General features: G+C 35.5%; 1 protein-coding gene across 1 annotated transcript in view; it reads left to right on the forward strand.

The window, feature by feature from the left end:
* Positions 1-8,202, forward strand: part of LOC149788058 (uncharacterized) — a 102,039-nt gene extending 93,837 nt beyond the window's left edge. Inside the window, exon 19 of the mRNA XM_089974344.1 lies at positions 303-8,202. Coding sequence (XP_089830470.1) covers positions 303-682 — 380 coding nt within the window. The 3' untranslated portion in view covers positions 683-8,202. The remainder of the gene's footprint in view (positions 1-302) is intronic.
* Positions 8,203-16,148: the final 7,946 nt, after the last annotated feature.

The raw sequence follows: 16,148 nt of genomic DNA on the forward strand, positions 1-16,148 counted from the left end.
AGATCAGGATTGGCTATCACTTGTCACATGTAAAATCATAAATGTTATTACATTTAGTACATTATGCTTGGTTAAAAATTGTGTGCTGTTAAAGGAATTAAAGTGAACCAGTCTGATGGATGCAACATAAAGCATTCATTCTTTTGTAAATTTGTATTGTAATTATTTGGTATCTGCTAATTAAATACTGAAATATAGTTTACAGACATTAAAGATATGCATGCATATGTTAAAAAAAGGAAAATACTGGATCTCTTGTGAGCAAATCTGTATGATGTATTAATTTTTTTCCAATTTTTCAGATTGTGTAAATCCAATGTTGAGCCCACCAGTGGTTTCAGCCTCTACAAGCGGCCCCTATCTGCATATATACCCACATCACACCCCTGTAAATACTCACTGCCATATGTGCTATGGCCCATCATTAGCAGGGCTGGAAAACCAAATGTTAACCCAAGAAAATGGTGCAACTGGCACTGGTAGACTTCCTGTAAATGGAATGGTGGGATGTGTCCACACCATGTTGAAGCCACCACCACTACCAACACAGTGGCACGGACATTCATACCATACCTATCCTTATCATCATCATCCTTCCATGCAACATCTTGTGCAACAGACTCAAAATGACGTGCTTGTTAAAGTTGTGAACTCGGAGTATGGAGGGACTGAAGATGTATAGCATTTGCATAATAATCCAGACTTTTAATTCAAGGATGCAAGCTGTGATTTGTTTGTTCTTCTTGTGAATTCCCTGCTGAGGTCATGGTCAAACCAATAGATGTCATTCCGTATGATAATAATCTCATTTGGATTACATTTGTATGTAACGGTAGTAATAATACAAACTTCATCCAGTATCATAATTCATATACATGTCCACATGCAGTTCTTGAAATTAATAAGAAAATGCAGAAAACAACTTGCCCAGTAGCAGTCTAATATTCCAGAAAACCACTTGCCCAGCGGCAGTCTAATATTTCAGAAAACAACTTGCCCAGTGTCAGTTTAATGTATCCAGCCTTGTATCTTGTTGTATCTTTCATATTGGTATGAAATAAACAGATTTTAGTTCTGGCATTGAAAAAAAATAGCCCAAATAAATTGCCTTTGATTTTGTCAAACTGATATTTTCAGAATTGGTAATATTATTTGTCAAGGCCAGTTTAATGTCCTTGTACATTCTTTTTTGTATTTAATTCTTTGCAATTAATTTTTCATACACGCTAATTTTACCAGATTATTTCTTAAAAATAACCTCCCATTATTTAATACATGGGGAATATTGCTATTGCTGTCTGTCTGTCTCTCTGTCTGTCCTTAATCCTTGTGTCCATAAACACTGTTGTTTTCAGATGATAACTCTCAAACTTGTTAAGGTATTTCAACCAAACTTGGTATGCTTCTCAAGCAAGATGCAGATATGTGTCTTTTTATGCTTATAGTTATCCAGGTTCAGTGCGTTTTTTTTTCTTCATGGAAATAAAAAGTTGCATAAATAGTATAAAATTGAGAGTAGTAACCCTAAGCAGCATATAAATTACCATATATAATCACTTATATAACAAATCCAACTACAAACTGCACAGACCCAGATCTTGCAGATCTGGTTCTGTGCAGTTAGGAGTAATTAGTAGAACAGACAACATAGACCCTAATCTGCAGGTGCAATCTACTATATCAGATCAGGGTTTTTGTTTGCAGTTTTACTTGAGTTATAAGCGAGTAAAGATGTATTGATCTTTTGGCTGTAGAGTGCTTGCACAAACAGTATAAGATGGTGGACCATAGGCATATTTTTGCTCAAAACCAGGGATTAATGTCATTTTTAGATGACTTCATTTTTCAAAATGATAAATTAGTGATTCAAGTCTGCCCTTGTTGACTATCTTGAATTCATTATTTGTTCTTCTTTCATTGTAAAGTTGTTAGATTACTATTGCCTTTGTAACGGGTTTTTTTTTTTTTTAATGAGTACCAAAATTAAATGACTTCTGTTGAAAAATGACATTAATTTAAATAGCCCTGCTGTTGAAAATGCTGCAGTTACTGATGAAAATATATTCATCAAAATGCAGTTCTTCACAGGGTAGATTTGTCAGTAATGTGAATAATTGAAAAATCTCACAATAAAAAATATAACTCTTAAGTCATGTCTTCATGAAAACATACATTATGACTCCTGGGTAGCACAGACCTGTAGAGATTCATTGTTTTCATTTCTGCATAGTCAGCAAATCTTTGCATGTGGACATCATTGCTTTTACATGTAGTTTGTAAGAGTTGTCACAGGTATTTTCTTTTCTGACAAAACGGGTAATATTCAGGTTTGCTGTTATCAAATCCATGAAAAGTTTAGAGGGACAGGAAAATAATGTAATGGCCATCTGATGCCTCAATGGGGATGTTATTTTTTGTATTTTATAAGCTGGTCATCATTATTATTTTGTGAGAGAAGTAATGAAAAAGAATTTGAAAGTAACAACTCCATTCAAAATTGGAATGCCATAGAAGTTGACTTAAACTAACAATAAAACTAAAATAAATTACAGATTAATGAATATATTTGAATTATTCTTTGACATGACTGAGAGGGCCCGGATAGCTCAATTGGTAAAGCATTGGACTCTTTATCCAAGGGTTGCCAGTTCAGTACCTATCCAGGCCAGCCTGGTCAACTGCCATGGTGCATCCTTGGGAAAGACACTTTACTCTTGTCTAATTTCCCTGGCATGATATAGCCCATAGGGAGCTTAAAATGCTGTTTTAAAAAATCCAAGAGCAACTGTGACACTACAGAATGTCTTCATGAAGCTTGAAAAATGATCACACGCTATGAACGGCCATAGTAAAGCAAGGTCTTTTCATACATAGTATGTAATGGCGTATCAAGATTCATGATTTCATGAATACATTATAAAGTTGCATGCTTACAAAAAGTTTTGAATAAAAACAATGACAAATCTCAAGAATAAATAGCAGAACTATATTTTAAAACTGTTTACAAATATTGTCAGATCAAACAAGAATGGTGCATGAATACATGAAGTAGCTCATTTTTGATTTTATGAACCAATAACTTGTAGATTTATTAAAAATCACATGCAATATTAACCAGTGTAAATGCTAAGTATAAAGGCTTGGTGAAATTTTTTAGTTAAAACTAAAATGTAGATGTGTCTACACAAGACAGTAATGATGATCAGACATGTTTTGCTAAGCCAACAGTGGTGCAAAAAAAAATTAATGTTTAAAAGAATTTAGTAGTATTGTTAGTTTTGTATATAGGATTAAGTCATAGAACAGTTGTGCTGTACATATTCTTTAATTTCACATTGAATACCTCAATTAAGAAGTATTGTTTACTGATATGTTAATTAAGCTTCAGCATAATGAGGAGACAGATTGCATGTGTACATGTGTGTAAGCATCAGAAAAGATATAAAATTTGTGTAACTGGTAGGTACAAATGTTCTCCTGAAGCATAGATATTGATAGTAGAGTAAATACAGTATTTTGACAAATTACCATATATGATTATATACATTACAAGTTGGGTCAAATAGCATATATCCTGGTGTGCTGTTGCATAATGCACAAGTAGAACAGGGTCCATGTTGTTTGTTCTACTTATTAAACCTGACAAGCTGCATAGACCCATATCTACTAGCACATTATGCAGTGAGCTATCTGGATCTGTGCAGATGGATGTAACTTAGATGCAAGCATATATGGAGGTAGCTCTCTTCATGCAGAAACCAAAGGCTTAGACTTTATGTCAATCTCTTTTGTTTTTTTACATTTTGGTTTGATTTTTTTAACAAAAATTACTCCATGGTAAAGAATTTTTTTTTTGCAACAATTTAAATTTGTTAACACTTTAATTTATGTTTGGGGTGGAATAATGGAGAAGGTTCTTATAGTGAATGATTTCTCAGTATCATGGCTTTATTATTTTATTTTTTAAATTTTCACCAGAAAGTATTAAAAATATTTCCAGCCTTTTTGTTTGGAATTCAGCCATTTGCAGTTAAACAAATTGTGTAGCTGTTCAGGTGTGTTTGTGTGTATGTGTTAGCAATATTTGTGTGAGAATTAGTTACCTTTGGTTCTCCCTGTGGGAGATACCATTTTAGTGGTGCTGATTTTAAATGTGTTATTAATAATTTGTTATAAGCTTAACTGAAATAGTTCACCAAGGACTGTCCAAACTCATGAATTTGGATTTGTAAAAAAATAAAATTTCGAATTGAATAGACAGCTTTGATTTGCAAATTGTTATTTATAACTTTGATCTTGGATGAGTTATAAAAATGTTGAGTTAATATAGACAATAAAAAGCATGTATACTTTTTGTAAGACACTGTATTTGAAAACCTTCTTTCAGCCATCAAGACTAGAAGCTTTCAAAATGAACCATAAACTATAAATAATAGTTTTCTTGGTTTCTGAATTATTATATTATGTGTAGATCCTCAACAAATGGCAGTTCTTGATGAATTAGAATTCTTGAAACCAATTATGTCATGAGAAATCCAATCATAGCATTAATTATATGTAAATATGTTTAACTCTCAGGTATGATTATTGATTTCTATGTTAGGTGAGAGAGTGAAAGATTATTGTAACTAGAATGCCTCACACATAAAGTGAGATTTTATGTACTTATTTTTGTTCAAAGCTTTCTACAGAATTTTTCATCTGTAGAAGACAATTATGTCTTATGATTTTTATAGGGCATACAAAATTTATTAGTGTCCAAGTGCCACTAATATAACTTGTAGCAACATTGACAAATGACTGTAATGCATACTAAACTAAAATCATCTTTGGTGGGGATTAGTCAGTAATAATTACTTAATTATTCCTGCAGATTGGTCTTCCTCTCTAGATCTGTTTTAAAAAAAGAACAGATTTGTACATAAATGATTCTGTCTCGCCATCAAGTTGTAATCACTTTAGCTTCAAGAACACAACACTCAAACCATTAAGGATATCTCGGTGACACTTGGTGTGTGTGTGTGTGTGTATATACACACACACACACACCCAGAGTGGTCCTACTCTTTATGGCCAGAATACCTTGGCACTGACGAATTTGTCTTCAAAAAATGCCCCTCAAGAAAGGCCACTCTGCTAACATGACCAGCAGCCACCATATTAGTGCACAAATGTAACATTTACCCCTCACAAGTGGCATTTGTCCAGAACCAATATTTAATTACAGTGAGTTAGGTGATCCAGTTATCTTTCCCGATGCCTGTTTTTGGGTATCAGGTTTTCGTTACAGAAAGAAGTGTTGGCTAAAGTAGATGTACCACTAAGATTATTATTATATCATGAAGGCTGACATTTGCAGGAAATGGGGTCAGCATTGTTTTGGTACAGCTTTGGGCTTCACACAGAGGATTCTTTCTTTTAATTGACTATTACAACCGAACGTTTTTAATTGTCAACATCATAACATGGTCAGATAGAAATGAGGTTAGCAGTGTTTTGAAGGAGGTTTGGGCTTTACACAGCAGATTTTTTAAAAATTGACAATCATGACTGACGTAATTGTCAAGATCATAACATGGTGAGATAGGCTAAAAATAGATTTTGTGGATTAACACATGCACACACACACACACACGTGCACACATAAACAATTAACATTAAACAAAACTGTGCCAGACAAAGGCAAAAAAATCATGTGACAGTTGATGTATCACTTCCTGTATAATAAGGCATTACGTTTACAAATGTTTCATCTGCTTTGCTCTATTTGTATCCATAAAAAGACCAGTGTGTATTTAATTTGGTTTTAACTACAGTTGATGGTCGATTTACGCCATGGATGCCTTTCTGAGGTTATTGAAATTTCCATTGAATGTAAATGCATGTATGTGAGCTGCATGCGAGTCAAAGCACATGATACCAGCAATGGCATAAAAACAAAATAGAATGTTGTATCTTTAGTATAAGTGGTATTAAAGTAGAATGTTGTATCTTCAGTTTAATTGGCATTAAAATGAAAGCACATTCATCACATTCATATAAATCGAGTATCATCTGTAGTGAAAATAGGTCATTATTGTCTCCTTAAAGAACCGTCAAAATAAAGTTGAGCTTGAGCTGTGTATTGTTTAATCTAGCCATCAAAATAAAGTTGAGTTTACATGGTATTGTTTGATTTAGCCATCAAAATTCAAGTTGAGTTTAAACAGGGTGTTGTTTAATCTAGCCATGAAAATAAAGTTGAACTTAAGCTGGATATTGTTTAATCTAGCCATGAAAATAAAGTGTTTAAATGGAGTACTGTTTAATCTAGCCATCAAAATAAAGCCGATTTTAAATGGAATATTGTTTAATCTAGCCATCAAAATAAAGTTGAGTTTAAATGGAGTACTGTTTAATCTAGCCATCAAAATAAAGTTAAGTTTAAACAGGGTGTTGTTTAATCTAGCCATCAAAATAGAGTTTAATTGGAGTACTGTTTAATCTAACCATGTAAAGAAAGTTGAGTTTAAACAGGGTGTTTGATTTAGCCATCAAAATTCAAGTTGAGTATAAATGGAGTACTGTTTCATCTAGCCATCAAAATAAAGTTGAGTTGAAACGGTATTGTTTTATCTAGCCATGAAAAATAAAGTCGAGTTTAAACGGAGTACTGTTTAATCTTGCCATCAAAATGAAGTTGAGCTTAAACGGGTTATAGTTTTATCTTAAGAGTAAGTACATTTTTTGGCTTAGAATCTTGTTCATTTCTGGTCTTTGGACAGACCTGTAAGTTTTAACATCTTGGTTTTAAATGAAACATTGAAAACAAAATTTTATGTCAATTACAGCACTAAACATTGAAAATAAAATTTAGGTCAATTACAGTACTAATATAGGTCACAGAGACCACTTCATTATGTTTAACAGAACAAAACTATTGAATACTGAATAAATTTTAGCATATTTGATATGAAACAAACTTTGACACAATACCTTAAGTGAAATCCATGTGTTTATCCTTCAGAGTATTGTACTCTGTGCATGTATGTTTTATGTATGTGCCAAATGTGCATTTTAAACATAACATTTAACTTTCTTCTGTGGGAGATTTGTGGCAACAAATTGATACCTAGAATCAAGTAAAAAAGAAATAATTCCTATTACTCTGAATTGTTTGATTGTTGCATGAATTACTGCTTTGTTAAAAATTTATTTGCAGAGAAATAGAAAACCTTTAAAAAAAGATTTGTCTAGCCTGCTTTCAGGGAAGGTCAACATAGCAGTCACTTTGGCATCCATGTGTGTCCATCAGTCCATGCTCTACATTAATCAGCCGTGTTGAAGTTATTTTACATCTATACAAAGTAGGGTCGGTAGAGTGGAGATTCTTGTAATTTGGTTTTTAGGATGGATTTAGCAGTATTGTCCTTAATATAGTGTAACAAGTTGTTAAAGTTTTAAAATATGCATGAACCAAAGAGTTTATGTTTGATAAGTAATTTTTGTTAGAATGACAATATATATATATATATGCATATATCAAATCATGTTTGCACATACAAATGCAGATGAAAAGGTAACTTTGAAGTAAAATTTCCGAAGTTACTGCTTTCAAAATCTTAGATTCAGCTCGCTTCATGACTTGAGCAAATTGCAGCTAATTGAATGATAAAAAGAATTACATAGAGATTAGAAAATTTATTTAAAAACCTCAACATACAACAAAGCTTATTATTTCACTTGTATCCAACACAACAGTCTAGCATTTCTACCATTTTCAGGTTTACAAAGCTTGTCTTCAGACATAAGGAAATGTTGGAAAGTGATACTTTATTTTCATTGATAACGGTTTCAAAGTTTTAAAAGTTTTTTTTATTGCCTTGGCGTGATCTATTCAGTTACATTTACTTGTGAACTTTTTGATCTTCATTTCTTCCATGAAATAGAGAAACCAGTATGTATGGGTTTTTAGGTTGTAGGATTAGATTTGTTTATTTACATTTCTTTGGGAACAATTTGTTATTACACAGAACCTGCATTTACAGTTTTTTGTCTATGCCTTTATTTTTTTTTATTATTTTTTTTTTTCCATCTTTATTTATATAGTTCAGTACTTTGTTTTCAACCATTGTGTGTTGAACCATATTTGGTAGTTTGTGAGAAAGTTGTTGATAATTGAACAATTACTTTAAAATAAATATTAAAAATGCATCAGTTAGGTACAGTTGTATTGTTTTTCTTTTTCTGCTATTTTTGCTTTCCATTAAATAAGCATGTTAATGGATTATTTTTTTCTTTTTCTTCTATAAAATGCTTGACATTTCCGATATTGTCAGAAGGTAATGAGAAAATATATTTCAGGAAATAAGACAGAGCAAGCAGATAATGGAATTAGAAGAAAATATTCATGAAATCTTTGCTCTATTTTAGGACCCATCTTTTTCTCTGTATGGGACATGTATGGGAGATTCCTTGAAGGTGATGTTTTGGAGTGAAGTAAAACCTAATTTAGGAGTCCCCCTTCCATTTTTCTGCCTACAAAACCTTTTTCATTGGTTGCCATTTTTCTGTGTACATTGGTTAATACATTGAGTATCTGATCCGTCAAGACAGATGGTCTCTCAAGACGGGGTTTTGCTGTGCTAAGTTGGACTTATAAAATATATTGAAGTTTAAACCATATGTGTACTTCAGATCATGGTGTCAGAACCACCCCCACCCCACCCCAAAAAGCAACACAGAAACCCCCAAAACAAACGGGTTTGCGTGTCTAAAATTGGCACTCATTAACCCAGTTTCCTCCATATACTGAGAACATATTTTAGTCCCAATTAGACTTGTGTAATATTGATCAGGCCTCTATACTGCAGACCTCTAAAACGAGTTTAAATTTTGGGTCCTCACAGTGTCCAGTAGGGTAGATCTTATTGTGATTTTTGAAGTTGGATTAGAACATGCTGGAAATTTGGTCTTGGAATTCAGATATAAAATTGTTCAATTAAACACTATTAGCGCCTTGTATATAATGCACATAAATGTTATGTTTTGTTTAGACCAGTATAGTATTACTGAATTGCTCAAAAGAGGGAAAAGCTTGTAAACATCAGTAACTATAGAACTCTTTAAACTGTGCGTTTTAATCTCCGTTGAGATCCTAATATTTGAGATGTTGCATAGCGAGATCTTGCTAGTAGCGTTATTGCCAGTACAAGTATCGTTTAATAATCTAAGTACTTTTTAGTGCTTTTGGATCCAGACTTTTCTTCAACGTGTTTTGGATACTAAATAGTTTACTTCTGGCAATAGCATTTGAGAGTCGCAGCATATAAAATTAACATTGCCCCGGGCAGTATTAATACCATGTGCAGTATTAACCAAATGATTTTTTTGAAGTAGACTACACTAAAAAGTACATGAGGTGCAGCACGTCAAGTTTCAATAAGTTTTAGATTTTGCTGCTTCACGGGAATCGTGGCACTCGGTTGGTCTGGCGAACCAAATGTACAGAGCTGAACACTGACTGAGTCCTAACAAAGGAGTTGTGGATTGGTATTGTCACTGCAGGGTTGGGTACGGGTCCTGCGTAATGTGATAGGCGACCAGGTGCACACTAGGATGTTTTTCGTTAGAAGTCTCACCCATGTGAGCCCATATTACTGAACGCATTAGCCAGCCTTACATTAGATTCATTTGGAACTTTTTTTTTACTATAACATTGTAATAAGCACGTTTTTATATATTAAAAAATTTTAAAAAAAGGGTATTTAACACAGTGCTAGTCTGACAGATTATCCAAAAATATCAAATATGGGGTGGGGTAGTTCAGAGGAAAATCAGACGAACCAATTTCCTCCTGTACGATCGATTCCTGCGTCTTCTATGTAAATTCAAGTAGAGGGGCAAGAAACCATTTTAATTGTACAAATCTTGCATTCATTGCAGACCCAGTTCAAAACGTAGACACATTTCACAGTTAGTCCGTCCGTACACCCTTATTTAGTTGCAACTATCCGTAATATCGGCTTCACAAGATTACAAAGAGAACTAGTACAATTTATTAAGCTTCTCCCCCAGGCTTCGCCATGATAGATTTATTAGCAACGTTTACAATGCAAACTTTATGCAGTTGTGGCCCATTGATTTTGAAAAATTAGAATATCGTTGAACTACTCAGAACGGAGGCCTAGGTTTGGTTCTGTGGGTTTAAGGCAAGTTTTCAGCACTTGATAGTCTATACATGACGGACAGTAGATTTGGTGTGGGAAGGCCCCGGAAGAACCATCGACTCGGGTGAGGCTACTGGCAAGCTTTCGCAGATACCCACGTTGGCTCAGCCGAGACTTAAACCCACACGGACTGAATCGCTCCGGTGGCATAGTGGTTAAGCGTCCGCCTCGGATGCGGGAGGTCGCGGGTTCGAACCCCGGCCAAGTCATACCAAAGACTTATAAAAATGGTACTTACAGCTGCCTCGCTTGGCGCTCAGCATTAAAAGGTTAGTGTTAGGACTGGTCGGCCTGGTGTTAGGATAATGTGACTGGGTGAGACATGATGCTACGTGTCTGTGGCATGATGACCCAGTGCTAGACATCACTATAAACTGACACACTACAGACATAGTAGCGATATGACTGGAAAAATTGTTAAAGCTACGTTAAAAATCCAAATCACACACACACACACACACACACACACACACACGAAAAGAGGTGAGATATGACGGATATGTAAATACGAGCGCTAGACTTTCTGTCACCCAGTTCCACGAAACGAGGCTTGGTTTGTCAGCACACAAGCATTTACACGTGCATTTACTCATTTGTACGTTGTTGTTGTTGTTGTTGTATGGTTTAACGCCATTTTTCAACACAAGATAGGCTATACATGCGGTCAGTATAATTGGTGGAGGAATCATTTGTACGTAAAGTGGCATCTATGGATGAAACTTAATTGGTTAACCATAGTCGTCCACCTAGTTCCCTGATGCAGGGGCGGACCTAAAATAGCTGCCAGCAACTTGCGCTCGAGGCGAACCAAGCTATCGGTGCCCCCCCCCCCCCATTTCTCCTCAAATTTGGCGCTCTATTTCATTTTGCGTCCTATTGCTAATTTAACATTTACGTCATCACTGGCATTGAACCAATCGAACATCGCTATCTGACTCATTTGAGTAGGTAATTGACTCAGTTTTTATCCTTTTAGACCTTTCTCTTTGATAGCGAAGAAAATACTTATAGCCTGCTATTTTTTTTTTGAAACTAAATATTTTTAACCAATAACATGTCGAAATGTGTCCCCAAGTTTTCCCAGATTCATTTTGAACAATTCTATGAAGAAGAAATTAGACACTTATAAAGCAAGATCAAGGATAAGACTCGAGTAAACCAAATGTTTTCACCTACGGAAACAGGGCGTCAAGCATATTATATCCCGTATGTAGACATTATCATTTCTCATGTACTGTTAGACTTGCAACTTTGCCTTCTGTTTAGTTTCCTCTCAAAAATGTTTGAAGGACTTAATGGAATAAGATCAAATACACGACGAGGACCTAGATAAAATTCGATTTTTACCTTGTTTCTGCAAAATATTGCGGAGTTATGCCCCACCCCGCTCGACTAAGAATTTTATTCTTCAGTATACACTCAATAACATTCGAAGAAGTTCACAGATTGAAAACAAGTGTAAGACAAGGCATTATATTAATAATATCTTTATCACGCTTGATTTAAATACTTTCTGGACAATTTTGACTTAGAACATTGCACCAATCATTGCATTAAATTGGTAGGGGTATCAGTGGTGTATGGTGGCCTAGTGGTTAGAGCATCCGCCTTGGAAGCGGGAGGTCGTAGGTTAGAACCCCGGCCGAGTCATACCAAAGACTTACAAAAATGGTACTAACAGCTACCTCGCTTGGCGCTCAGCATTAAGAGGTTAAGTGTTAGGACTGGTTGGCCTGGTGTCAGGATAATGTGACTGGGTGGGACATCATGCTACGTGTCTTCGTAGCATGATGCCCCAGTGCTATACATCACTATAAACTGCCACACTGCAGACATCATAGCTATATGACTGAAAATTTGTTAAAGCTACGTTAAAAATCCTAATTCCAATTCCAGTGGTGTGTGGACACATTTATTTTATATTTAGGCTTTCCAACCATAATATACAGATGGCATGTTTATATTGTCGTGTATTTTTGTGCAAAGGTTGATGCATTTGTGGTCTTTTATTTATTTATTTATTTATTTATTTATTACCAAAGCGACAGCACATATACTATTAGCAGCGTGGAGGTTTACTTTTAGTGATACATCGTATGTTATTAGGTGCCTTTACCCGACACTCTCCCACTATTCTTTGTCGTCAGTGCCCTCCGTAAATATTAATAGTATCTTAACGTTTCACACTGGAACTATCTCTAACACATTTATAAAACTTTTAAATAACTGGATGAAATAGTGCTGAGTAGGTAAAATGAAAACTATCAAATGGTATTTTGCGAGCAAAGTCATATATATATATATATATATATATATATATATATATATATATATATATATATATATATATATATATATATATATAATATTAGTAGTAGTAATAGAGAGATTGACAGCTATACATGCTATCAATATCTGTCCCTCCACTAGCTTAGGTTATTTCGTGAACAGATTTGTTCCAAATCAGGGCGTACCTTTTCATGCTGGTGAGATTCGTGCCCGGATTAATTTTGATTTACCGGATGGAAATGACACTTCCACTTCATTGGTCTACAGCTTGCCAGAGGCAACGAAGCTTAGTGAGCACTGGATTGTAAGAGTGTTCAGTGTGTGTGCGTGCGTGTGTGTGTGTGTGTGTGTGTGTGTGTGTGTGTGTGAGAGAGAGTACGTTATTTAAAAAGGCGACACTAGAATTTGTTTACATGGACTTTGTCCGTAGTCAGCCGTCAATGTGAACTTCGTGTATGTTTTTTAAAAAAATTGCATTTAATCATTTTCTTTTTCCTTTATTATTTACGTCCTTCTTTCGAATACATTCAGTCATAGCGAAGTGTGCATTTGGAAGCAATTATGTGCTAGATTTCCCTCAGAAAGGCTATCCATCCAAAGAAATTTGAAATACTGCCAAACAAAACGTTATTGAAGAAAGTTTCGCGCAAGCATCTCATAATTATAGAATTGATGATTGACATTTAAGACATGCCCACGTGTATGCAATGTGTTCTCAATTATGCATGGGATTTATATCAAATACACATTCTTGAGTTGACATGATTATTAGATAATACGCATGCTAAATATGCCATTCAATGCCCGCATATTCCGAGAATGGTAAATAAAATAAAATTTTTATTCAAAAAAGCACAATATTTCGACACGGAAAGTTATATATGCATACTTGATTTATGGACCTTTTTGGCGGCAAACATTTGGGTACCGGCGGAAGGAAACATGGCTGCATTCTAAACAGGGTCAGTGATCGGGAGAGTGGCTGAGACTGATCAGACGGGGAGGGATAAATCGTTCACCAATGCTGAGTTTTCGGTGACATGTATCTCAAAAAACACTTAACACCTCCATCTACACCTCTAGTAAAAAACCGAGTTATCAAGGAGCCCCGAGTGGTCTAAAGCACTCTCCGTTACGGATCACTGTCATCTCACCTCTGTCTGCGTGGGTCTCGGATTCGGCCAATGTGGGTATGTGAGAAAGCTTGCCAGTGGCTTCTCGTGGGTCGGTGGTTCTTCCTCCACCAATAATACTGGCCGCCATGTCTAGCCTCTCTTGTGCTGAAAACTGGCGTTAAACCCTACAATAACGAGTTAATCAAGACACTTTGTTCCCAAACCGTTTGTACCGATAAACGAAGAATAGGTATTAATAAATAGCTGAAAAGAATAGGAGAGAAAATTCGTTCGCTGCTATTGTCGTAGGGGCCCTGAGTGGCCGAGTGGTCTAAAACGCTTGCCCTTACGGATCACTGTAGGACTTTAGGACAGTCCAACAATTTCTCAGGTGGTACATCGTTCAACGCGTCTTAATCGGGTTGACATCAGAAGATTTCTGTCCCAAAGGGTGTAGGAACTGGGCATTGGATGTAACAGGAAACCAGATCAGGATAGTCAAACTAAACTGTTTTATTGCAAAAGGGAATGGGTATTTAAAAAAACAAAAACAACTATCATTAAAAATTCTGCTGTTTAAAAATCTCTGTTTTGTGGTTGCTGATCCATAACGGTACACCGAAAATGTTTTATAAGCACATACGTTTCGAGGGTCACCTTTTTGCAATTTCAGACTGAGCGAAGAAGTTGAATAAAAACTTCGGATTGATTAAACTAGAGCAGCAATAAGGCATACAGGGTGTTTCCTCTTCCACTAACATCAATTTGTGTACATATACCTAATATTTTTAAATTGATACATGGGAGGAAATTCAGACAGAATAGAGAGAAAGTTGTGCGCAATTTTATGCAAGTTGCCTCTCTTGTTATATTCGATGTAAACTACTATCGCTCTCACTGCTGCTACTGTTACGCCCAAGCAGGGCCACGGAGAGAATTTGTTGTTGTTGTTGTTGTGGGGTTTAACGCCAATTTTCAGCACTCGATAGGCTATGCATGGCGGCCAGTATTAATGGTGGAGGAAGAACCCGGGAAAACCCCGAGAAGAACCACCGACCCACGAGAAGCTACTGGCAAGCTTTCTCACATATCCACATTGGCCGAATCCTAGACTCGAACCCACGCAGACAGAGGTGAGATGGCAATGATTCGTAACGGAAAGCGCTTTAGACCACTCGGCCACGAGAGAATTTGTAGGCCCTAGAAAAAAGTATCCAGTAAGTCCATATGAATTACAAACTGTGACAGCGGTGGGTCCCCTGACCGTTGTGGTCCCGGCCCCGGAATTTTGTCCAAGTTGTCCTACCCTGTCTGCTACCCTGCGCCCAAGGGGTGGGGGCTGGGGGATAGACTCGTAGTTTCTTTCTACGTACACGTTAAAACACAACCCCAAAAATCAAACCCCCCCCCCAAAAAAAAGAACACGATACTCCCAAAAATAAAAAGAAACACTGATAACGCCATAACCAATGACTTAAAAGAGTTTTCATTTAAAACTCATCTTTTTTCACAAGCACATGCAAAGGAAGCGGTATGCAGAGAACTCTCCCCATGGAGAACTCGCCCTTGGAGAACTCGTACCATGGAGAACTCGCCCCGGGAGAACTCGCCCCAACGCATCTGGAGAAGTCGCCCCCAGAGTGGTTGTAGAAGTCGCCCACTTCGTCTGGAGAAGTCGCCCCAAAACCCAGATAACCTTTTAAACATCTTTTACGTGATTCATATTTAGATTTTTATTTATACGCGATCACAAAAGAGATATTAACTGGTAATCATAAAAAGCAATATCATAGTAATATTTTTAAGACGAAATGAAGTCTTTAAATAATCTAATGAATGACGACAGTATAGTGATTAAAAAAGATGATAAGTCAAACACTATTATTATTATGAATCAAGAAGATTATGTTAAAGAAGTTGAACGTCTATTAAATGATGAAAACTACTACAAACATATTGTCGAAGATCTGTCAATAGAAATGAAATAACAAATTTCAACATACATTAATGAGATGGCTAAAAAAAAATTCCGTTTATGAGTCATTTGATTAAAAAGTTGAAGTCGATTCCACAGCTATCTGTTAATTTCAATCCTGGTATTATTAGATGTAACATCACTATATACCAACTTTCAGCATGCAGTTGGTATTGAAGCGTGTAAATATTTTCTTGATAACAATCCTAATAATAGCACACTATCTTGTGAAGATATTCGTATAATAATAAACTTATCTCGGAAAATAATTATTTTAAATTTAATAATACAGATTACATACAAATAATGGGTACGTCAATGGTATTAATATGGCTCCTTCGTACTCTTCCCTTTCATGGGTAAATTTGAAAAGGATTTTCTTCAAAACGAAAAGTTTAATCCATCTCTTTGGTTCAGATTTTTCGATGACATATTTATATCTGGAAGCAGTCAACCGAAGAACTGAAAAGATTAATTGATCGCCTAAATCATTTTCATCCGACAATTAAATTTACTTATACTGCATCTAGTACGCATGTTTCATTTTTAGATGTAAATGTG

This window comes from Sinohyriopsis cumingii, chromosome 11 (genome assembly GCF_028554795.1).
Source record: "Sinohyriopsis cumingii isolate HCF-2022 chromosome 11, ASM2855479v2, whole genome shotgun sequence".
NCBI lineage: Eukaryota > Metazoa > Mollusca > Bivalvia > Unionida > Unionidae > Sinohyriopsis > Sinohyriopsis cumingii.